General features: G+C 33.6%; 1 protein-coding gene across 1 annotated transcript in view; it reads left to right on the plus strand.

The window, feature by feature from the left end:
- PCLO (piccolo presynaptic cytomatrix protein) overlaps window positions 1-26,330 on the plus strand; it is a 283,296-nt gene that overhangs the window by 133,019 nt on the left and 123,947 nt on the right. The window contains 1 exon segment of the mRNA XM_027102797.1: window positions 20,175-20,891. Within this exon segment, the coding sequence (XP_026958598.1) occupies window positions 20,175-20,891 (717 nt within the window).

The following is a 26,330-nucleotide window of genomic DNA, read 5'->3' on the forward strand; positions in this document are numbered from 1 at the left end:
AAATGAGTAGTATATGATGTCAACTGTATTAATGTAGAAAAGAATATTGGAATAAAAAAAGAAAAAAATAGATTGGAATGAGATATAACAAATTACAAGTTCATGTGATTTTTTTCATATTTCTTCCATTTTCCAAGTTTTCAGTAATTCTTATTTACTGCCTTTAAAATATCAACAGACATTTCTGCTGTTTCTTTAGTCTTCTTCTGTCAGAATTGTTAATAATTAAAAACAACCTCCAAACTTCTGAGAAACAAAGAACAGTAGTAAGATAAGAGACCAGAATAACCTATATGTTGTATAAATTATTTAATAACAAAGAGGGAAAGTGCATAAATAGTATGTGTTTGTGTATGTGTGTGAATCCATTCATTTTGCTTAGAGTTATATTATTAATACCTACTAAATTTAATTTTATGTAATTGATAATGCGCTATCTCCAAGTTTTTTAAAACTGTTTACAGTGTTAGCCACCATTAGCATATAACATCTGAATGAGTTTACCCTCATCTTACTTTGTTTTTCCCCTTTTAACTCCCACCTTTCATATCTAAGAAGAACAGCTGTGTCTGTGAGTGGGAAGGACTAAGGCCATGGGGAGCAATAGGCAGGTTAATTTTCTCCATTTTTAATTTCATCTTTAAACATATAAAATATATAAACATATAAAGCAGTGCTGATTGTTGGTTGGAACTAATAGATTTAAATTTACTATATGCAAAACATATTTCTGCAACCTTCTTTGAATTAGGAATTTTTCTTATGAAATTCTTGCATAATATAGCACACTTGGGGACTATTTAAAATTGTACTTTATTTGCTACTACCTGATTCTAAAGTATTACCTGATTAGGCAGAGTTCTGTTCAATACTTGACATATAATAATAGACTTAATAATATAAAGCAACTATTTCAACCCTAAATTTTACTGTTTTTTCCTGCACACACCATTATGTCTGGCATATTATCACCAGTTGCTTTGAAAAACACTATGCATGCATTACCTCTCTTAACCAAAAAGACTTAGATGATAGGTACTGTTATTTCTACTTCAGAGATGAAGAAACTGAGAAAGTTGACTATTTTTCCAAAAGTCAAGTCAGTAGTATATAGAAAAATGAAGATTTTACTTTATATAGTATCTGTCCTAGACTATTGGCCACTTTGCTGTAATTGTATTTGTAAAACCCAGTCAAAATTTTGTATCCTCAGATCTTCATCCGTTGAAGTTGATTGATAGTTTAAACTGGGCAGCACATTACATATATTTAATGTGCTTACTAGCTACTATGAGTCATCAGTTGTAAAATATGTTTGATTTAAGTAAAATGGAATACCCCTTTCTGTTGTTTTTTTTTTTTTGTATGCTTACCTCTTTTGGTGCAATATATAGATAGATAGATTATACATTATATACAAGTAAGAAAACTTTTACTGTTGAAGACTTGCTCTGCCCTTGCCAATTTCCATTTGCCTCTATGAAACATCACAGGTTCATTTAATGAAATAAATTTCTGGAGGTAATGAAATTCTTGAGTGATCAAAAATAATATTGCAATAATTTGATAGAATATCCCCGTATTAATTTCTTTAAATTATGTGTTTGTAGAAGTTTATTCAAGTTTTAAATTTGAAAAGTAACACATAGTTTTTCACCAACCCAGCCGCATTTTACACATAAGAAAATTGAACTTTAAATTAAATGTACTTTAAATTTTGTTTCTAAAATAATTTAACTCGTTTGAGTGGATTTTATTCAGCATCTTGTGTTATACATTTGTTTAAAGAACAATACCTGGTTTAGATCTAAATTTTAATATTAAAATGTGAAAATCAGCTAAATTAAAATAGGACTTATATGAATAATTGAAATATGAAAGAGTTAAGAAAATGGTAGTTTTCCTCACTCAAATATTGTTCAGTATTTAATGGGAAAAGAAGTAATTGAAATATGAAAGAGTTAAGAAAATGGTAGTTCTTCTCACTCAAATATTGTTCAGTATTTAATGGGAAAAGAAGTGACTTGTTACTTTAGAGGGAACATATTTGGACTTATTAAAAAATGCCATATCTTGTTAATTATGACAGCATATTTCTAGTTTATTTTGTGTATACTATATTTGAGAAGAAAACTACAAATCGTATATGAGTGAGGCCATTTGCAGAGAGTGCAAACAATAATATTTGTAAGTTATGATGAAATTTGATGACCGATTTAAAAGGAAAAACAACCTATAATCTATTTTTCTGATTCCAGTGATCCTCTCAATTGTAGAGTTCTTATGGGTTTTTTTCCTCCTTCATCCTTCTTAAATATAGTTGTAACCTAATTTGTGACTTTATTAAGTAATTATAAGAAAAATGTAGTCTCATCAGAATGACTTGCCCTGAATTATAATGTATTGGTAGGCGTGATATAAAAAAGTATATGAAAAATAAGAAGACATTGACTAAGTATTTGATACCATTTCTCTTTCAAATGTACATAAAATGAATACTCTTCTAAACTTAATAGAGTTTATTCACACATACAAAAATGTAAAAAGTATACTTGAGAATAGATAGACAACAGTATTATTATCTCTGATTTTTAAGCACATGGTTAAAATGCAGAATGATTTTTTAAATAACTGTACTTGGCATATTATAAGATTTTTTTTCCCTTTTTTTTGCGGTACGCGGGCCTCTCACCGTTGCGGCCTCTCCCGTTGCGGAGCACAGGCTCCGGACGCGCAGCCGCTCCGCGGTATGTGGGATCTTCCCGGACCAGGGCATGAACCCGTGTCCCCTGCATCGGCAGGCGGACTCTCAACCACTGCACCACCAGGGAAGCCCTATAAGATATTTTTAATAAGTAAAAAGCGATCAACTTTCTTCTGTTATCCATTCTTAAAATGAAGGACATTTTTATTTTTTTCCCTATTTGGTTTATAATATTTTTAGTACTTAGTAATAAGTGTAGCTTTGGATTCAATGTTGGTTTATTTCCACATACATTGACAATTTTGATCAAATATTTAGTTAAGATGTTTTATGAATCTGTGATAGTAGACACTACAGAAAGCAAGTCCAAAGAGATACACAGCACTGCCTGTTGAACATATGCTCTTGTTCAGCAATTAGCATTCACAAGATGATACCAGTATATCATTTAGAACCCCAGTTTGGCTAAATATTAAAACACGTGGCTCCTCAACAATTGGGCTATGTGAAATAACTACACTGAAGGGGCTTGACACAGTATAATGCTGAATTAGCCTCAGGTCAGATTTTTCTAAATCTTGGTCAAAATAAACATCATGGAGGTTTGCTTGAAGAATATTCAGTCTATTGACTCTTCCTGATTTTTTTTTTTTTTTTTTTTGCGGTACGCGGGCCTCTCATTTTTTGCAGTGTGCGGGCCTCTTATTGTTGGGGCCTCTCCCGTTGTGGAGCGCAGGCTCAGCCGCGCAGGCTCACTGGCCATGGCTCACGGGCCCAGCCGCTCCACGGCATGTGGGATCCTCCTGGACCACGGCACAAACCCGTGTCCCCTGCATCGGCAGGTGGACTCTCAACCACTGCACCACCGGGAAAGCCCTTTTTCTCATCCTTTTAAATGGACTCTAGGACTGAAACAGAACATCAGAAAGCCATCTGCCTGGGCACTGTACTCTTACCTGCTCTACCTCCAGGCAATTGCTTTCATAACAATTATAACTGTTTTTCATAATTTGAACTTTTGTCACTATACCATCAGCCTTTATCGAGGACGTTTTAGGACATACGGTTATGTAATGGGTCAGTAACTGCTCTCTGTGAGGATCCATTTCTGGTCTCCTAGCAACATTAGTTGGACTAAATAGTTTCAGTCAGTTTATATAGGGAGAAGCTCCAGGTTTAGGAAAGTTCAGGTGGTAACAATAAATTATTGTAATATTCCTCCAACTTTATCAATAGAAAGTACTTTCAGCTTCACACTTGATTTTATACAACATTCTAAGAATATTTCAATTTGATACACGTTCTCTGCTCAAGGATATTTTTCAAATTAAAATATAAGTAAATTTATCATTTAAAATAACACCTGTTCTGATAATTAGACTCCCAGAACAGCTTCAGATGAAGCAAGAAGCATGCATAGACCTTACTGAAAGCTTTCTCAGGGATGAAGGGTCCAAAATATTATGTTGTATTCAAATAGAGAAGAAAATACACAGGGCTAAATGTAGCTACGTGAGCAAGAACTTTGGTAGCAGGCTGGAAAAACAAAATAACAAACAAACAGGTTTAAGGTCACAGGAGGGGCCTTACCACATGGTAGGTAGATGATGCATTTTTGTTGTTCACGGTTGTTACAATATTGACAGTGTTTCTGGAGTTAGGCTCAAGATCTCCATACCTAAGCCCTTGACTACAATACGGATTTTATTTTATTTTTTGTTTTTTAATGCACACCTGTCTCATGATTTCTGCAACACATCTGTACCCCGCATTTGGAATAAATTAAGGAGAATGGACAGTTTTGACATTACCATAAGAGAATTAAAGTCTGTTTTGTTCAAGATAATAATTGTTAATGAGAGATATTGATTAAATGAGTAAAACAAATGTATTTCTTGGAATCTTAATATTTGAAAAGGACACCACAAAATTAAGTAACCCTCAGAAAGAGAAAGGAAATTTTCATGTTAGAAAATCAACCTTTGATATGGCCTGAGGTAGTGTTAGTACTGAGATTAATTTCTTCACACAACTAAATGTTTTATATTTGTTATAGTCATAAATATATATCATGATTGTAGATGTTGAGCGATTATTAGAAAAACTTTCTTTTTTCACGTACCTAAATCGTTATAGAACACCAAATGAAACTGAAACGTGCTTAATCTCAAGGTGTCAGTTTTTTAAATTTTATTTTCCTAGTAGCTGCTAAAATAGATTTGTGTTTTAAAGTAGTCCTATTCAGTCTAGGCAGATATCATCTTTAGCTGTTTTTCTGACTAATGAGGTAAGGTTACCTTGACTTTTTATGCAGAAACTAAAAGAACATATTACCCAAAGGCATTTGGAAAAATGATTCTTCTGAAATAAGGATTGATTATATCTTTAGCAGTACTGTTTCCTTCAGTTTGCTCTTTTGCCCAAGACCTCATTCACACTTGCAATGTAAATTACATTTTATTAACTATAGTTGTTTTAAATAATTACATAATATGTATGTATGCTAATGTAAATATATATTTTAAAGTTTGGCACCGTGTACTAAAATTTAGTGTTTAGTTAGATCTTCAGTATTTATGCTAATGATATGTTATATATTATTTAGCAAAATGTTAATATATATAGCATTTCTTTTTCCTAATCCTAATTTCTAAGAAATCAAATAGAATCAAACAGAATGTGAAATAAGCATTTAATAAGCTAAATATGAGCTAGAATATTACTGATATGAAATATATTTAATTCTGTAAAACCAGTGAGAATATATAGAGATATCTTTTTTAAGTCCTATTCTTCTGTTGACTGTTATAGAAAGATAGTTTTAAAAACTAGACAAAGTCCTATTTACATTTCATATATAGTTTAGTAGTTTTAGGATTGCCTTTAAAAATTGACAGTATAAAATGAGTATAAAATTACATTATGATTAACAAATAATATTTTCTTATAAAAGTCAGGAGATTCTCTGAGACTGATGTCAATAAAGAATATGTATAACTTGATTTAAGAGCGTGTTTTAAAAATAACAGCAAAAGTAACTTTAGGACAGCTAAAGTTTATAGACAGCTTATAAATTACCAAGTAACTTTCACATCACTCTTCTCCAGACTAAATCAGGAAATTAAATAGCATAGGTATGAATATGATTGCCCTAGTTTTGCAAGAAGAAAATGAAAATATAGAAAGATTAGGTTTTAAAAGTCTCCTAAATAATAAAATTACATTTAAAATTTTATTATTTCATTAAAATTTTTTAACATCTTTATTGGAGTGTAATTGCTTTACAGTGTTGTGTTAGTTTCTGCTGTATAACAAAGTGAATTAGCTGTATGTATACATATATCCCCATACCCCCTCCCTCTTGCATCTCCCTCCCACCCTCCCTATCCCACCCCTCTAGGTGGTCACAAAGCACTGAGCTGATCTCCCTGTGCTATGCAGCTGCTTCCCACTACCTATTTTACATTTGGTAGTGTATATATGTCAATGCCACTCTCTCACTTGTCCCAGCTTACCCTTCCCCCTCCCTGTGTCCTCAAGTCCATTCTCTGTGTCTGCGTCTTTATTCCTGTCCTGACCCTATAGGAAGACCTCTCTTTGACATAAATCACAGCAAGATCCTTTTTGACCCACTCCCTAGAGAAATGGAAATAAAAACAAAAATAAATAAATGGGACCTAGTGAAACTTAAAAGCTTTTGCACAGTAAAGGAAACCATAAACAAGAAGAAAAGACAACCCTCAGAATGGGAGAAAATATTTGCAAATGAAGCAACTGGCAAAGGATTAATCTCCAAAATATACAAAATTTTTTATTTAGCATAGATTGTATCAGTATATCAGTAGTATTAAAACACAACCAAAATGTTGTGTGCCTTAATTTATGGGAAGCTATATATTGGTTAGTATTACTTTTATAATATGGATCTCAATGCTAAATAGCCAGTCCACTTTAATAATTATATAACATACATTTAAAGCTAAATATCAAGTTTTTCTTTCCTTCTAAAAAAATCAATGAAGCTTTAATACCTGAAGTTTGAAATATTTTTTTAGCTTGGTCTTCAATGCAAAGGGGTACCTATAATATGGGTATAAGACATATAATATGGTATAAAACAATTTATGGAAATGCAGGAAAGCAAAACTCCCATTTATTGAGAATTTGCTGTGTTTTAGTCACTCTCCTTTTCCATGCACATTTCCCTTTGGTCATAATAAATTCCCTGTCAAACTTGCCCCTCAGCCTATCATGCTCTCCTTTGTCTGGCTAACACTAGTTCTTCACAGTTGATCCCAGTTGTCACTTCTTCTGAAAAGCCTTCCCTGACTCTCATTGTCTTCTATTCTACATTAGTTGCATCTTTATCGTGCTTTCAGAGCACTTTCTACTGACATTTATCATAAGGATAGTAAGTTTGTGGGGTTTTTTTCTGCTAGACCTTGGGCTCATCCTATTAAATAACTGTGTGTTTAATCTCTATCTTGACAGAGCCCAATAGTATCTGGTGAAAATATGTGGAATGAGAAATTAATTGAATGAATTATACAGTATGATAACTTCTCCAGGAATAAAGGTTATCACAGTAGTTTCAGTGAATGCATTAATATACAAAACATATAGAATATTCTTATATTTACATCTTAACCAATTTTTCCATTTTAAAAACTGGGAGAGAAGAAATGAAGAAGTATTGAGTTTCATTCTGTGGTAACTAGTTCACATAAAGTCTAATTATTTAATGCTCTATAAGGAAAAAATGATACCCACAAATACATTTCTACTTCAAAATCTAATGTTGTTTAAAGAAATATTCTAACTTAGAACGTGAATTTAATTCTAGAGTTTTTTCATTTGTGTTTTTAAATTCTTAAACTTATCACATAAACATGAAACAATGCAATATACATCATAACTCACTGTTTTCAGGTAGAAGTACATATTTAATCACTGGTAAAACAATTGTTCACAGTCAGTTATGCTGACCACTTGAGAAAAATCAAAACAATTATTGCAAAGATGAGAGGAACAAAGCAAACAATTAAGAAATCTATATATATATGTTTATATATAAATAGGGTACTTGGTTCAATGATAAAAAAAGACATGTCTGCCAACCTTTTTGAGATCTATGTTATTTAACCTCAGTGCAATACTTGGCAGTGTTGCCTATCACTTCCTTGAAGTCCTTACCTTTCTTTGCTTGAGTTTACTAAACACTGCTGGTTTTCCTCCCACTTTCTTGTATGATCCTGTTTTAGTATGCTTTGCTGTTTTTTCTTCTTGTCTAAATGGAGCTCTTCTCCAAGAATCTGCCCTCTGTTTTCTTCTTTTCCACATCATCCCTGGGAAATCCCACCTCTAACTCAGGTTTAAGTATCCCTTATATTTTTTAAGATCGAAATCTACAGCTATGGCCTCATCTCTGACATCTGCCACTTCTAGCTTTAGATATTGAGAAGGATATTACTTCTTTCTGTGCTTCGATTTCTTCATCTGTATAACGAACATATTTAAAGAAACTCTTTCCTAGGTTTGTTACAAGGATTAAAAGAGTTAGGCGTACTGACTGGCTCCCCAAACTTGTGTTCCTTCCATTTTTAAATCATTAGGATACTTGTAAATTAGAATAGTTTTTCTTTACTTTGTCAGTTCCCTCATTCAGTTTCTTCTGTTGCCACCCTAGTCATCTGTGCAAGCTTGTAATCTCTGCCTTGCACTGTCATTCCTTCAGGGAAAACTTGTCCTCTTCAAATAAATGCATATAGCCTAGGGAGGAAGTTACATGCTAAATGGAAATCAGTTATCTGTTAAAAATGAGAATTCTGTCTTATAGTTCTTTTTTTAGCCAAGAGCACTATGCATACTTAAAGACTCAGAAAGCAGTGTTGTTCTTGTTTTTTTTCAGGGTAGATTTACCAGATTCTTTCCAAGATGACATACTCAATCATGCCACTTTCTGACTCAGAAATGTTCATTTGATTCAGCTGAACATTTTAGGCAGTGAGGCTCATCGCTAACTTCCCCTTAGAGCAGTTCTGCCTCTGGTATGTTCGAAGGGCCTTAGAACACCACATGTTCCTGACAACACCACTCTGACATTGATCCTGACAGCAATATGAATAGGTGTGAAAACTAAACATCCCATGTGTTTCTGGTGAGACCTTTTCCCTTTTTTCTTTGTCTGCCCCTCCCTTCACCCTGGCTTATCCCTGTTGTCACATTCTCATTGTCTGGGAAACACTGAGCAAATTTGATGAGATGGAGAATGAGAGTCTAGATAACAAGAATTGACTGGGGTGTTGTAGGCTCCTCGAGATGGCTAAGGTATACAGACTGGGCTCAGTCCTCAGATTATTTCAGTGGTCTTTCTAGTCGATGCTGGTTGTGAGGCTGAGACCTGGAATCTGGTAGGATCCATCAGTAAATTCGCTTGTTCTTTAGCAGTAAAAAAAAAAAGAAAAAAAAAAGAAAAACATCAATTGAATTTATACCCTTTATTTAATACCTGGTTATTAAAAAGCTGGTATTTACTTTCTGTTATTATGTATCCATTAAACTATAGTATAGTTCTACAATTAGTAGCATATGCAATGCACAAATGAACAGGATAATGGTAGTGTTTTTGATACGTAATATTTAATAATATCTTTGCCAATTTGACTTTTCATACTGTCTAGTCTGCCAATCTCAATCCCTCATCACCACATCCCATCCTTACTGGCTCTAAGACCAGAGACAAACAACACATGTGGAAGTTAAACCTACTTGAAATATCTCTTCTTTCATAGATTCCACGAGTAACTAATGAGTCTTCAGGCTTAGACGGGCTACATCTGCCTATTTGCTGGCAGCAATATAATACTAAACAAAAGATTGAACTATGAATGTCTTGAATATATAATACACATTATTGGCATAGTGTTTGAGTACCAGATAGTGAAGCAAATGAATAATATTTTATACTAATTTTTTACTAATTTTTTACTATTTTTTACTAATTTTAGCCTAGGCTATATAATGGATAATTGTCTTCCATATATGAATTATGAATTATATATTGTTTTCATTATCCATGTAGCTATCTACTTTTTTGTAATATTCCAGCTAAGAAGGATGTACATTGTGTGTGTGCGTGTCCTGTCCTTTAAGCTTTGGTCAATTTTTTCTGTTTTCTGAATCTGTCTGGCCTGTCATATAGCCCACAGTAAATTCTACTGCATTTAGGTTTGCTTGACTTGACCAATTTGGTTGCTACCTTCCTAATCCTGATTTTATCATTTTTACCTTAATTACATCATTTGACTGAATGAGGAGGTATATATATGAATTTATATTATAGTATACTATAGTATGTATTATTTACACGTAATTTATGAATATATATTTATTGTGTTTTTGTTGGTTCTTATATAATCACTTTGGTTCTAAGAGCAAAGATCAAACATTTAATACTCAGAATAAAATGCATATTATAGGAAATGTGATAAATACCCTATGAATGAATTTAATAACACTACTTCAGAGTCTCACTGAGATTTCTCAATATTGGTTAGTTATTAAGTGTAAAGTAAAAACTGTTTAAAAATTGAGTATTCAGAATCTTTTTACTTGGGGTATAGTTGCTTTACAATGTTGTGTTAGTTTCTGCTGTACAACGAAGTGAATCAGCTATATGTATACATGTACTCCTCCCTCTTGGACCTCCCTCCCCCCCCCATCCCACCCATCTAGGTCACCACAGAGCACCAAGTTGAGCTCTTTGTGCTATATAGCAGGTTCTCAGTAGCTATCTGTTTTACACATGGTAGTGTATATATGTCAATCCCACACTCCCCATTCATCCCACACGTTTTTTCTCTACATGTGCGTCTCTATTCTTGCCCTGCAGTTAAACTCTATCCATATTTTTTAATATTTGAATAATTATACTGTCTCTTTTAAAAATTAGCCTCTTAATAATTGAGTAATCTGAGATAACTCAGATTGTAAGGTCTTCACCAAGTTTTTAATTAAAAACTTGGTGAAGACCTTACAGTGAAGGGAGTGTACACTGGTAGCTCCTAACCTGAGTTTGACACAGATGTGTTTTGTTGGGTCTCTAATATTTTAAAAAATGTAGTTAAATGAGTTCAGGTAAGTCATGCACTCTCTAGTTTGTAGCAATGCCTACATCTAGCTATGGTCTTATACATAATGTTTATCATCATCAGAACTTGCTAATGGCACCATAGCTTGGATTTGAGGAAATACTTTGATTTTGAAAGAGATAGATAAATAGATAGATAGATAACGACACTTTAATTTTAACTCTAAAATCGTAGGGAATCAAAATAAAAAAGAAATGTAGTGACCATCTTTCAAAATTGTCAATAGCAAACAGTATATTATTAGGGATCCAAACACATAGGGTAAAAATATACCCCAAAATGTCATAATTATAGACACAAAAGTTAGGATAGTAATTAACTCAAAGGAGAAGATAAAGGAGTGAGTCTGAAAGACGCTTTAAATATAATGATAATGTTCTATTTCTTTAATTGGATCAGTGGCTTGCAGGTGTTCACTATAAAATTTTTCTTTCTTTTTTTTTTTTTTTTTTTGCGGTACGTGGTCCTCTCCCTGTTGTGGCCTCTCCCATTGCGGAGCACAGGCTCTGGACGTGCAGGCCCAGCGGCCATGGCTCACGGGCACAGCCGCTCCGCAGCATATGGGATCTACCCGGACCAGGGCATGAACCCGTGTCCCCTACATCGGCAGGTGGACTCTCAACCACTGCGCCACCACGGAAGCCCTAAAGTTATTCTTTATGCTCCACACTTACTTCATAGATGATTTTTGTACCAAGATAGTGTTCACTGAAAAGAATAAAAAGAAGAAAAAAGGATAGCACAAAACTATTTATATATAGTTTTTAAATGTCCAGAAGCAAACAGTATATTAAAAGTATATGTATAATGTTAAAACCACAACAAAAAACAAAGGTCTAATAATACAGCAGTTAATATAGCAGGTTTTGGTGGTGAGTATAGACTAGGATGGTATTGCAGAGGGCACCTGATTGTCTCTAATGGTATTGACAGTGTTCTATTTCTTAAGTGGATAGTGGGTACATGGGTGTTCAACCCTTTAAAATTTTTTCATTGTATGTGTATGTCACAAATTATTTTTGATGACTGTTTTTAATATTTTACCATAACAGTTTCAAAAACTAAAACCTTTCAAATGACTCATTTATACATGTCACACTGACAGACTCAAAAGACAGTCACTATTTCTGTTGAATTCCAGTGAAGTGTACTTTCTTTGCCATGCAACTTAAAATCAGAAATAGTCTATCAGAATTACTTTGAACATACACCAACATTAATGATAAAAAGTCATCATATCTTGAATAACGACAGACTCAGTGTGACTGTATCACGTCGACTTTAATTAGAAAAGCAAAACTATTAGCAAGTATAGAATGTATATAGCAGGGATTTATTTTAGGAATTTGTCCTTACACATTGGTGGGAGCAGGGAAGGTGCTGAAAGGCCTCTGGAGCTTGCAGTCCAAAGGGCTGGTAGAGGGAAGGACGATGAATTTAGAGTAGTTGAGAGCAAGGACAAGCTGGAAGCCATGGGGACAGACCAGAACACGTGTCTGTTTTCACTGCCTCCAGCCTAAAAGCTGATGAAGATGCTGAAGGAGAATTCAGAGGAAAGTAGAGCAGCTGCATGCCTGCCTGCTGCCCCAAGCCAAACAATAAGCAACAGTGTGGATGAACTTCAACAGCACCTGGGGATTGTACCCAAACTTTCTGAGCATCCAAAGAGTAAGGTGGCTGCTGCTTCACTTCTGGCCTCCACATCTCACACAAAAGGTCTCTGGGGCTAAACTATAATGGGAAACGTTTAGGGAAGGGAATCCTAGGAAACATAGTTCAGCTTAGACAAGTTTACACCTTGCCGAATCAACACATTGATTCTTCCAGGTACAAAGAACCTCCAGTACTGCACGATGTTCTACTGCATTGTAGGAGGGCTTAACACCCAGACAGTCTCCCCAGTCACCTTGCATTCATTCTCTGTCATCCAGTTGTGCAAGCCCCTTTCCGATATATTTCAGGCTCCCTAGTCTGTGAGATTATTCTGTCTTTGAGTATTATATTCACAATGATGCTTAAATTTAAAATTGGGATTGGTTTTTATTTATCCTGTAAAATGTTCGGTAAATTTTATTCAGCTGTAATGTGCTTTAAATAATCTGTCTTCCAAATGCATATAACTTCGTAATTTTAACATCTGTGATGAAGTGTATTAAAATCTTCAGAATAAATCTTATTTTAAAATTCAGTCACACATTGCCTGAAGTGCTGACTAGTGACTAAGACTAAAAAGGTATTTTTTCTTTGATGTAATTATTCACACATGCAAAATATATACCTCATGTAATAGGAGATAATAAAATACAAGTCTATAAAAGCAGAGGGATGAGAACTGATTATATAAAAACTTGAAGTTGATATTCATATAACATAAACAATACATTTTTAAACTGTTGCTTATTTTTTATGTTAAACATATAAATATCAGCCCAAAGTGTAGTACACTAGAACAATTAATCACAAATAGAAATGTCGTGAATCCACAGATGTCTTACCTTTGAGACTTCAATTTTTGCTTAGAGCCAAGTTAGCTAAAGTCAACATAATAAGTACATATGATTACCCTTAAGTTTAGTGCATCATTGGTTACCAGTGAGAAATCATCTGTGTCCTTGGAGTTGTCCTTTATACACACTGGTAGGCGATCAGTTATCATAGTGCTTCTGACTGAACCCAAATCAGGTAGATTACTTCAGTCAAAACAGTTTTAGTGAGCTGTTCTCTGTTCCTGCTGCCGTCTATCCAGATAGAAAGAGAGAGAGGAAGGAAGGGAGAGAGGGTGGGAGGAAAGAAGGTAGAAAGGAAGGAAGGAAAGAAGACATTGTAGGGAAATTAACCCTATTTAGTTCTCATCCATGCAAATAAACATACATATTTACATAAATATAAGTATTCATTTTCAGGTATCTATATTTCCAAAAGAAAACTAAGCCCCTGATTTTCCTCAACAAGTTCTGTCAAAATTGTGTTAACGTAATTATTCAGAAGTATTTTAATGAATGCTTCTGTGTATTTATATATTATTTATGTAATGGTATTTAAAACATCAAACAGTTTACTTTTTTTTTTTATAAATTTATTTTATTTATTTATTTATTTATTTTTGGCTGCGTTGGGTCTTCATTGCTGCACGCAGGCTTTCTCTAGTTGCGGCGAGTGGGCGCTACTCTTTGTTGCGGTGCGAGGGCCTCTCATTGCGGTGGCTTCTCTTGTTGGGGAGTGCGGGCTCCAGGCGCGCGGGCTTCAGTCGTTGTGGAACACGGGCTCAGTAGTTGTGGTTCACGGGCTCTAGAGCACAGGCTCAGCAGTTGTGGTGCACCGGCTTAGTTGCTCCGTGGCATGTGGGATCTTCCCGGACCAGGGCTCGAACCCGTGTACCCTGCATTGGCAAGTGGATTCTTAACCACTGCGTCACCAGGGAAGCCCCAGCGTTTACTTTCTTAGTTTAGGAAAATACTTATTAGTTGTGATGAGAAAGTGACTAGAAAAATGATCCTGGTTTTCTTCAAAGAAAACTGGACGTAGAAAAATGTCAATGAGCAGTATGCAGTAATATTAATCCCTGGTGTAATATACATGATGGTTTGTATATTTAGTTGGCATCTTGCTATTTATGGAAATGTTTATGTAGTTTTACATTATGCAGAAACACATGTTATATAGAAACTTACATCAAATGAGTGAAACAGACTTCATGTGATAGATAAGGGTTTGGAGGTCTTACAGAAATAAACATAAAAGAAGAGATGAATAGGGACATGACCAATGATCAATTTAGACCTAAGAATGATAACCCCAGTGAAGGTTCCTAAAAGTACGAATATTCTGTTAGGTTTCCTTATTGATATGTTACCCTTCACATTCACTAACTCCGCTGGAAATTGAGGTTTAAATTGCCTACTTGGTTTTTTCTTAGTTTTCATATCAATGTTAATGTTCTAATATATTCTAATAGAATTCTTACATCTACATATGAAGTAAATAAGGAAGAGCCTCAGTCAGTCAATTATATATATTAGATATGAGTTATTCTTGTTTCAGTGATTATAAAAGGAACAAAAATAATCCCATTCAGCTTTAGGAGGGACACAGTAATAGAAGTATCACACATTACTGCATTCACGTGTAAAATGTAGTCTCATAAATGATCACAGATTTTTAGTATCCTGATTGTGTAGTCTGAACAATTGTGTAATCTGAAAAAAAAAGTGTATCAGCTGTGAACTCAATCCTTTTCCCTTTTACAAATGACCAAAGGAAATAAATTTAGGAATTTAACAAGCAAAAAATCTGATTTTCAGAATGTCAAGTTGAAGAGTGTGTGGGCCTTAGAGAAATAGAACAACCCTAATGCCGAGACTATAGGGGGCATAGATACAAGTGACAAGTTGCAGATAACATTGCTTCCCAGTTTTTGAATGTGTCAGTAAGTAAAACAGTGACGTCTAAGCAGATTATTAGTGTAATTATTTTTTAGCTTAAAAAAAAAATAACGTTCTGAATGATAAGCAAATAAACAGACAAAAATGTGTGTAAAATATTTATTGTTGACTCAAAAGCTTCATGGTAGGCAGGAAACTCAATGGTATTATAGTACCAGTCCCCTTGATTGCTTGGTTTTCCTTTACAGAATTTTAAGTAGGGGCCACCCAGTCTCTACTTAAATACTTCTGTTGATGGAAAGTATATGAGCTTCCAAATCAGTCCAGTTGGTCTTTTAATGAAAATTCATGTTGAGATACTATTAAGATTTCTCAGACACAAATATGAATGCTTGTGTAGGTTTTGGGACCATCACTTCTCTACCATTTATAGTCTAATGGCAGATTTTAAACCTGCTGCAGGTCTTATTATCATGCTTCAGAAAAGATTTTTAGAAAAATAAATAGACGGGCCTGAAGTTCTGAGATTTTCCTTAATGGTATTGTTGCTATAGTTACAGCTGAAATGTTATATAAAGAAAATTACTTATTGATCGAAAAATGCTGAGTAGCACAGCAGCATCCGTTTTGGGGGGTTTTTACTGCCTTCATTTCCTACTCTGCTCTTAAGATTAATGGATTTTTGGAGTGTTGTTTTGAAGCCCTGGTGATTTGATGTTAAAATAAATACATTATTAACGTGTACTAGCTGGCAACTGGATATATTCTAATACGTTATGATCAACATGGAGTTATTTTTTATACACTTTATCAGAATTGTTCCTACTTGGAGATGAATTTTGATATCCTGGATATTAACATTAAAGTACTAAAAAATGTGATTGGTCTCATAGTATAGACTCTTCTGAATTTATTTAAAACATTTAATAATAATATAGATGAAATGTAAACTTTTAATATGTTTATACCATTAGGAGATATTTACAGTATACTGAGAATAAAATATATTTTAAAACACAGAAAAACAAATGGAAATGGCCTGAGAGCATCCATAATAATGACTAGTATGTTTTTAAAAAAGCCTCCATAAGATCTGTGTTTTCTATTTTTCTATGTAATAAACTCAGTAATATAATAGAAATGCCTTCAGTTTATATATGTAATATACAGTACATTATATATAATATATATTCATTTTCTGATTGTCTCACTGTCTTTATAAGGCAATGCTTCAAAGATAAAACTGTAACTCACTTTATATTTAACCTTAAGGCAAAATATGAATAGTCATGTGTGTCACAACTGTAACTATTATAGAAAGAGTTTTCAGCTAGTAAAAGTCATATATGGCAGTGATATATTATGCATTGAATTTTAATAGAATTTAAGAAATCTTGCTTAATTCTCCAGATTGCTGCTGAACTAGGAGCATTATGACTATTTAATAATGTTCTGTCTAATAGTATCGTGGCTATTGAGGAACTAAGAGTGGAGATACATTTCTTTGGACCCATAAATATAATACTTCTTAAGTTAGGCTCCTGAACAGTGATACAAAAATCTTTGGGATTATTTTTGATAAAAAAGGCAAAAAAAATTGTGAACCACAGGTTTTTACATCATCTTATGTGGTTATAGAGTATTTCCCAAATTGTCTTTTGTGAAGAAAATTTTTCTAGTAATTGTGTCTATAATTAATGATGATGTGATAATGGTGATGGCCTATATTGTCCTGAATGAACTTTCTTGAAAATTCATTTTTACTTTCTCCACTTTGTCAAAATTTGATCAATTTTACTTTTCTCCTTCCTACTTTGGATTTTACCCTAGCCTCTGCCTTTTCTTGTCTTTTCTCTTAATAAACAAAATTTAATTTTATATGTTTAAAGAAATACAAAATTTTGATGCTACTATAGTGTTTTTTCCCTTTCAGTCCTTTTTGATTTTATAATTTCCTCTACTTGCTGAATTTGTTGGTGGTCTAATTTTGGTTCTAGGGCTGCAGAAAGAAGAGACACACATATGAGACCACCAATTCAGTATTTCTAATTGGTGAAAAAATACTCTTGTGTGCTTTACAATTTATCAAATTCCTTATGTTCTAAATGGATTCATCAGATAATCCTTTTAAATCCATTGCATCTTCCTTAATTTTTCCCCTGCATATTATACTTATTTTTAACCCATGTCATCTTTCTTCTACTCGAGTATGAGTTCCTGATCAAATAAGCCTTGCACGTATAATTTCCCAAGAGTATATGTAATCCATAGCTATAAATAGACTAGAGATATACAGAATAGATGCATAAGTGAATGCTGTTATAATTATTTGACATGATGGTAACATCAGTTTCCAAATTAATTTTGGTGACAAAGTGTAAAGTCAAAAAAAAATTAAGCTTGGTCTTATAATCTTCTTCAAAACACAAATCAGTCATGTAACCAAGTGACCACGTGTAGCAACATCATGTTAAAAATAATTACAGGATAGTACTGACTAAAGAGAATAGGTTTAGGGAATTCCCTGGCAGTCCAGTGGTTAGGACTCCTCGCTTTCACTGACAGGGCCCTGGGTTCCATCTCTCGTTGGGGAACTAAGATCACACAAGCTGCAGGGCGTGGCCAAAAAAAAAAAAGATACTACGTTTAACTGAATCAGGATGCAAATTTAAGCAAAACACGAATTTGAACTAGCCAATGAGGCTCTCAACGTAAGGTCCTTTTTCTCTTAGACTGACGCTATTGCCTTCTGTTTGCTTTTAGTAGTGAGTGGGTTATCACTGCTTGTAGGTTTATCAAGCATTATTTTAAATCAGGAAAATGGAGCATTTTATGTGACATAGTAGATTAAATAGAGTATACTCTTTATCCTCTTACCTAAATTTTCAAATGTATGAAAATAATGAGTATACTACCTTGAAATAATCACTACATTTATTTTCTCAACACATTTTCCTTTTAACAAGAGCTGTGTACCATTGTGGCATCATATGCTATAAGTAGCAAGAGGCGACACCTTTTAAGTATAATTTGTCCCTAAAACTCAGATAAAGTAATCACATTTTTATAATTGACAAGAATTTCCAGTGGGATGAAACCTTTATTTCTGGTATATTAAAAACTTCCTAACTTATTTACATTCAGACCTGCCCTGACAGGAATGCATAGCACACATCTGCATTTGGTTTTTAGAGTCCATGTGACAAAACAGCACAATGACACAGCTATTTGTGTCTGTTTTTGTTTTTTAAAATGTCAGTCTCTGAATGAAAATATCCTAAGATGTGGCCCCACCAAGTAATGTTTTTTAAAACCACAGGACAGGTTAAGATTGATTTTCTGTAGGTATTATGGAAGTACCTCCTCTAGGGACTATTCAGCACAAGGGCTGGAGCTTTTAGAATTTGACTTAGGGATCAAATCAGTTTCTTTCCCAAGACTCTGTATAAAGTTACTATATAGAGAAGCCACAGTTCACTTTTTTGCTGCTTAGACATGAAATCAAGAACAGAATTGGTATTGGATGATCATAACACAAAAAGCAAATGAACCCGTAATACATACTAATGTTTTATAGACAACATTTTACTGAAATTAAATAACTGACTTGGATCTTTACTCTTTTAGATCACCAAGTAAGAATTATAACAGCTTACAGATTGCAAAACAGTCATTAGTATTAAGCAACATTTTTTATGTCTTTAAAGAAATGGAAAGCTGAAGTAAGAAATGAATCTCAGATGGTCAATAATATTCTAGAACAATAAATGATTTTTGTCTCTAAATAATTAAAGTTGTGGTACTGGAAAGAATGATCCAATATGAAAAGCAGTTTGAAATTGAACTTCTCAGAAGACAATACAACATACAAACACGATATTATTTGCATGACTCTCCACCTATGCGCTTTAGAGAATAGGTACTCATTAAATGGTAACAATTAGAAGCTACATGTATAGTCTTTATTTCTTACATTTTAATAGGTATGATGTAAGAAAAAGCACAACGTACAACAATAAGGGGGGAATTCTGCAATATTACTGGTCTAACAATCTCTCTCCCATGTGATTATTTATATGTATTATGAGAGGGTTGTTCTCAGTCTTTAGTTTGCAAAAAAATTAACCAACAGGTTATTAAAAAGGCAGATCCTCCTTCTCCTATCCCAGGATTCTGATAAACTTGTTTTGGTGTAGCTCCTAGAATTTGCATGTCTAGGGACAACCGCAGGTGATTTGGTGCAGGTGGCCCATAGATTACACTTAGAGGTATAAGGAAGTGTTTTAATTAGCAATTGAGAAAACTTTGGGGAAAAAGAGTATCAGACAATTTTAACCTGTGAATGCTTCTTGACACAATTGCATGAGAAATGTGACTTATTAAGAATGGCATTATTTTTTAATCTTAATTAGATGGAGAATTATGCACAAGTGATTCTTGAAAACTCTACGTGTGCCTTGTAAAAGTTCTGCTCTGGTGGATAGAACTACATTTGATCCAAGTCAAGAGACAGGAGATTATAGGCTAAGTCCTAAAAAAAACTTACGATTAACTGGCTGTTAAAATTACTATGAAATTTAATAGTTTTTGAATGGAAACACAATTTTGAAGGCACGAGGCTTAAAAATAGTTGTATTTGGAACAAATTCAGATTTTTTTTAACCAAAAAATTGATATTCCCCTGGGTCTATCTTTGATGCTTTTTTTTTTTTTATGGTGAGGTGAGTTAATTGCTGATCTCTAAGGACTCCTGTTTTTAGATTTCAAAGTCTTTTTGCAATCTTCTTTAAGTCACCGTTTCATTGATCCAGAAAACAATGACCCACCTTCTCCATATACAAAAGAGCAGCTAGAAATTGCCAAGTGCTAACCTTGGTAAATGCACCAGAACAGATGTATATAATATAGTTAATCTTTTAATTTCTGTTTTATCTGCAGATTCAGGAATGGCTTTGTTTAAATTGCCAAACCCAGAGAGCAATATCAGGACAGCTTGGAGACATGGGCAAAATGCCACCTACACAGACAGGACCAAAGGCCTCTCCTATGCCTGTCCCTACAGAACAACCGTCTCAGAAACTAGCAATGCCTGCCCAAGTAAAAGTGAAAAAGAGGGAACAAGAAGAAAAAACAGAAGGTGAAAAAATCATTCCAGAAGAAGTGAAAGAAACACCTTTAGTTGAAAAAATTCCCCCTAAGGGAACCACAGATCAAATCCAGGAGGAGAGTAAACTAGAGAAAGACAAAACTTCAGCCCCTCAAGAAAAGAAGCCAACCCCTGACGACAAAAAGCCACTCGTAGAAGAAAAAAAGCCGCCTCTTGAAGAAACAAAGCCAACCCTTAAAGACAAAAGGCCAGCTCTTGAAGACAAAAAGTTACCCCCAGGAGCAAAAACATCAGCTCTAGAGGAGGAACAGAAATATGACTTACTTAAAACTCAAGTACAGATTGCTAAAGAAAAACCTGAAGGCAGAGTGGCTCCAGAGGCAGTGCAAGAAAAGAAACAACCACTGACCAAGATGGAAGATTTACCATCTGGTACACCTCAGAGTTTGTCTAAGAAAGATGATGGAATGACTCAAAAAATAAAAGAACAGCTACAGGCAACATGCTCGGCAAAGCCTGATCAGATGGAACCTAGGAAGGAAAAAACAGTAAGTTATGTTTTTTTCCTAACTTTGCAGATTTACCCCTATAATTTACTAATGTCCACCTAAGTACACTGAGTGCTTAATGGTAATTTTGTAAGTGAAAGCCTTCAATTAGTAGCGTTTTCAGAAAAATGTAACAGTTGTTTGCTAAAATGATGGACTTCGGCTTTCTGACAGCTTAATTAATTTAAATAAAGCATAGATATAACATTTATTAGCTTTTATGCTGATCAAATAATTTATAAAAATCTATGGAGTGATAAAGAAGGGTTTCATATAATTTTATTTTATTTTATTTTAATATTTATTTATTTGGTTGTGCTGAGTGTTAGCTGTGGCAGGCAGGCTCCTCAGTTGCAGCAGGTGGGCTCCTTAGTTGTGTTATGTGAACTCTTAGTTGCAGCATGCGTGTGGGATCTGTTCCCTGACCAGGGATCGAAACCGGGCCCCCTGCATTGGGACCGTGGAGTTCTATCCACTGCACCACCAGGGAAGCCCTCTTATAATTTTAAATGATTGCTTTTTCCTTCCACTATGAACATAAAATCAGTATCCTCCTTTAACATAAAATAATGTTTGTCTTGGAATTTCTGTTTACTTAGCCACTTGGTTAAGCAAGACTCAAGTTTCTTCTCGCTTGAAAGCTTTTTAAGGTGTGGTCAACCATAAAATGATTAAATAATTGTGATTTTAAAAAAAGAAGTATGGCTAAAATTCAGGAGAAACTTTTTTTTAAAGTTTATTTTAGTATTTAGTGTGAAATCAGTTTAATATATTTTGTTCAGTTTTATTCAGTGTGTTTAATATTGGAGGGTTATTTATTATCCAAGCATCATCTGGAATATATATTATTCTTTATATATTTTCTTTTTCTTTAGTGGAAACTTTTAAGGGTACCTCATCTTAACCTATATTTGCACGGGCAATAATACCATTTCTAGAGGAACTCTGAACTCTTTAGAGCTTCAAGAAATCTTATATCAGGCTGAATAATTTTAATTCACAGATGGCAGCAATGACTTGCAGGAAAACGAAATGATTCATTGGTATTAAAACTTAATATTAGAATTCTAATTAGAACTTTTAGTCCATCCCAACCCTGGTTCGGTTGTTGTATTGTTTACAGTTTTAACACATGGTTACTAGACTGTCTCTGGTATATAAGACCTCACTCATTAAATAAATCCTGATCTTCCTTTGTTATATGAGTTTATCCAACTCAGAGAAAGCAGATGCCTATGTATTCTCCATTCTAATGGCTGGATCTAGCTACCCCGCCACCACCACCTGCTGCTTCTCCCAGTTAACCACCTTGCAGAACTTGATGCTTTTTACCATTTCTCTCTTTGTGAAGCTTCATGACTCTTCCCTTTTTGTTCTATTCTTGTCTTTCTGATCACCCCTTATGAGTTCTACTTTGATTATCTCTATTACTTTCTCTTTTCCGATCGGTTCTTCTTTGAACTCTGTCTTCTTTCCTCTTAGGGGAGCCACATGAACATTTCCTAACTCTCCTTGTGCACCTTCTGCCCCTCTTGAGTGTTAGACCTACATTTTCAAATACTGAGTAGATCATTCCACTTCAGAAACTCACTGTAAACTGGAACTCAGTGTGTTCAAATCATATCCAACTCTCTATAGAAGCAGTTTCTGCTTAGCTCCTATTCCTAAGGACAGTATCCTAACGGCCTTCGTGACCTTTTACCAACGATTTGGGTAATCTAATTACTAGTCACTAGGCCTTCTCTTTTTCCCTTCTCCAGTATATAGTTATCAGATAATTATTTTCCAGAGTTCAGATAATTTAACTCTATCACTCAGATATTTCTAATGATCCTCTGTTGTTTGTTAAATATAATCTAAACAAGAAGTATCCAAATATTTTGTTAATGTACTTTATTTTATTTTACAAATGTGTCATTTTTAATAATTTCCTTTTACCACTACTTTTTCTTTTAACGAGTTCAATATGTGTATATATATTTATTTCTAAATTAAATCTATGCACTATTACTAACATATTATTTGCAATATAAACATTCACAGAAATGTGTAAGTCAGTGAAATAAGCTAAAATCACCATTTTTATTATATTTATTTAAATATATACATTTGGTCACAGTAAAATATGATTAATAATAGCATTTTAGAGAGAGCTTTGATTGACTGTGCTTCAGTGTTTGAAAATCTTGTTCTAAAATTTTATGATAGAGTTCTTTGAAATTGAGCTTAAGTTTATTTTGATGTTTTGACTTTTAGTTTTAATGACGCTCCATAACAAAAAAGCTAATCCACAGGATATACCAGAAATGAGAGAAGTGTATCAAAGGTTGTACTTGCCAAATCTTGCTACCTGTTTTCTAAGTTTGGAATTGAAAACTGTTTTTTTTAACTTGTGGAAATTCCAGAAATAAATGTTACTCTAACGTGATACCAATCATTTCCTCTTGCTAACTATCAGAAAATGTGGTGTTTTAAAATATGTTTTTTAACAAATGACTTTAAAACCCACTGCAGTTCTTCATCTGCAATGTTTATAAAAAGATTAAAGTATTCTGTTTAAAGTTTGTCTGAAAAGGCAGACATGACAACTTTTTTAAATGATATGTCATTTTATGTAGCATAATTACATGATGATTTCCAATTATCCATCTTCATTACCGGCTTACTTGTAACAGATGCAGTAAATGAATTTCACATGCACTGCTATCTATGTAACTTCACCTTTTTAAAAAACTAATTCCAATTAAAAGAGCCACTCCTCAGAATTTAATATACAGTTTTTTCATTTAAATATATATATATACCTTTTTAAACAAATCACTGAATATTGAGCCATTTGGTGGCTCACAGTAGTAATCCTTTAAGTATTTTATTATTGAAACAGAACTAGTGAATATTATAAACTGAGCATGTTAGAAATATCTGCATGTTGATTTTATTATTACCAAACCTTTTGCTACTTACTTTGTTCTAATGATTTTCCCCCGAACCTTCCACAGTTCTTTCTTTCTTTCCAGCAATATTGGCTGACAAAGAAATGTAGTTTAATTTGTCACCATATTGTTTCCATGGCAGAAAAATCAAGTTTCCCCAAATGTTATGTGACTTTTTTGTCTTTTACTATTAAATAAGACAGCTCCAAAGACGATTTTAAGTGTTTATTTCAATTCATTGAAAATGTGTGAAGTACTGGAATATTTATTTGCCAAAAATTCTAGAAGTTTGTGATAGTGTCTTAGGATGACTTGCTATAAGTAGCCTAAGCACATTATGTGTTTAGTCAAGGTTTGTTATTAGCAATAACATATGTAAGACAGATATCAAATGGTTTTCCTGGTAATGTCAAACTTTTTTGGCCAGTTTTGTGTCAGTTTTCTTTATTAATGTGTTTGTGTATGTCTTGCATTATTACTATTAACTTTGACACATGATTTTTTGGCAAGAATATTTTGTCTACCACTTACCTATTATAGGAACGTTGGCTTGGTTGGTTATATCTGTTTTAAAGAGGGGGAAACTAAATTTGTTGTGCCCAAGATCACATGGCTGGGAAGCAGCAAAGCTAAGATTATAGTCCTGTTCTGCCTATAAAGGCTGGGCTCCTAAACACTGCACAGAATGCTTCTTCCCTGTGACACCTTTAGGATGCTGCCTTTTTATTATTTTAAGTATTCATCTCCCTTAGCACCTTTCAGTTTGTGTGATTTTTTACTTTGTTTATATATTTATATTATTTTATTTATTCATTTATTTGTCATTTGCGTCATTCATATCGTTATAGTATACTGTTTACGTTTCTTTATTGCTACATCATTTTGTCTCTCCACTCATTCTTGTCTTTCAAAGTGTGTTAGTTGAATGGAATTAAAATTTATCCTGAAATATAATAAATATTTTGAAATGTACATTCTCCTTTTTTAGTTTAATATTTTAAAATTGTACGTCACTACAGAATTCTCTTTCTACCTATACACTTAAACAGAATACTGCTTGTCTACATTTGATATATTACATTGAAACGTTATAGCTCTCTTGATAAAAAAAAAATTTGAACATCCTTTAGCATAAACTTCTATTTATTGGTAAAATGACCCAGGGTTAGTATTCAAGTTATATATAGCCATGGTATCTAAAGGCAGCATAATTGTATAGGATGGAAAATGATGAGGTTTTCTGAAGTGAAAAGGATTCCCATGTATGTGGGACTATCCAGTTTTTATCTCCAGACCCAGTGAATTTATGGATTTAATCTTGTTTACAGTGCTTGGAACACTCAGACTAGCAATCCATTTGGACCCAAACATTGTATAAATGATTAAAGATTATTCATCTGTTGTTTTACTTTGGCCCATTAATATAAATGACTTGGGAGACATTAGGCAAAAACTTAATATTGCCTCCTTTCTTTGTACAGTCTTATATTTAACCAAGAATTCAGTTCATAACCCCAATGCTAGTTTTTAAAAACCTTTCGTTTTCCTTCAACATGGAAGGCTAAAAGTTTCAAAATCTGAGAAAGGGGCAGAACTAAGCTTGGCAGTACACAAGTGTCTTGGTACTAGAGAAGGCCTCAAGATATGACACCATGGGAAGGTTTCAAGCGGGTCTCAATTCATCACTGCCTCTCTCTGACTGGTCTTCAGGTCAATAAATGGCAGTGGAGTATTGGAAAGAAAAGAATTCTGTGCTTTCTGCTTTTGGTTAGTAAGTAAAAAATATGAATCTTGGTTTCTGAAAATTTTGAAGATTTGTTTCATATACACAGACTAGAAAGGCTCAAGTACCATAATTCTGTACATAGAGAAGACTGCAATATATACAAAAAAATAAAAGTCAGTGTAATAGAGTTGAATGCTAAATGTACTTAGGAAAATACAAGGAAAATGTGTTCATCAGGGAAAACGTGTTCCTGAAAAATAACATTGCTTTTTTTTCTTTTTTAAAGTGCTTAAATTATGGATCTTCCCACTCACTGCCTCAATCTAAGACGACAAACAAAATTCTCATGCAAGGGGTCTAGGCCTGTAATTTTATTCTTATGTAATAATTTTGGAGGTCATTCTAGGTTGTATTTGGACTACATGTAAAATATTAAATGGATAATTAATTCCAACTCCTATCTATTCAAATGAAGAAAATAATGCATAAATGAGAAAATTCAGTGATATTTAAACACATATGTATATATGTGTTATATATGTAATCTACGCATGTACTTTAGGAAGAATCATTTGAATCTATTTTATTAAATCTTAATATGTTACTAAATAGCTTAATATTTTTCTCAGAAATAAGCATACAACTACACATTTTTTTCAATTTAACATCTTTATTGGAGTATAATTGTTTTACAATGGTGTGTTAGTTTCTGCTGTATAACAAAGTGAATCAGCTCTATGTATACACATATCCCCATATCTCTTCCCTCTTGCATCTCCC

This window comes from Aethalodelphis obliquidens, unplaced genomic scaffold (assembly GCF_003676395.1).
Source record: "Aethalodelphis obliquidens isolate GAN/ISIS:26980383/991018 unplaced genomic scaffold, ASM367639v1 scaffold5, whole genome shotgun sequence".
Classification (NCBI taxonomy): Eukaryota; Metazoa; Chordata; class Mammalia; order Artiodactyla; family Delphinidae; genus Aethalodelphis; species Aethalodelphis obliquidens.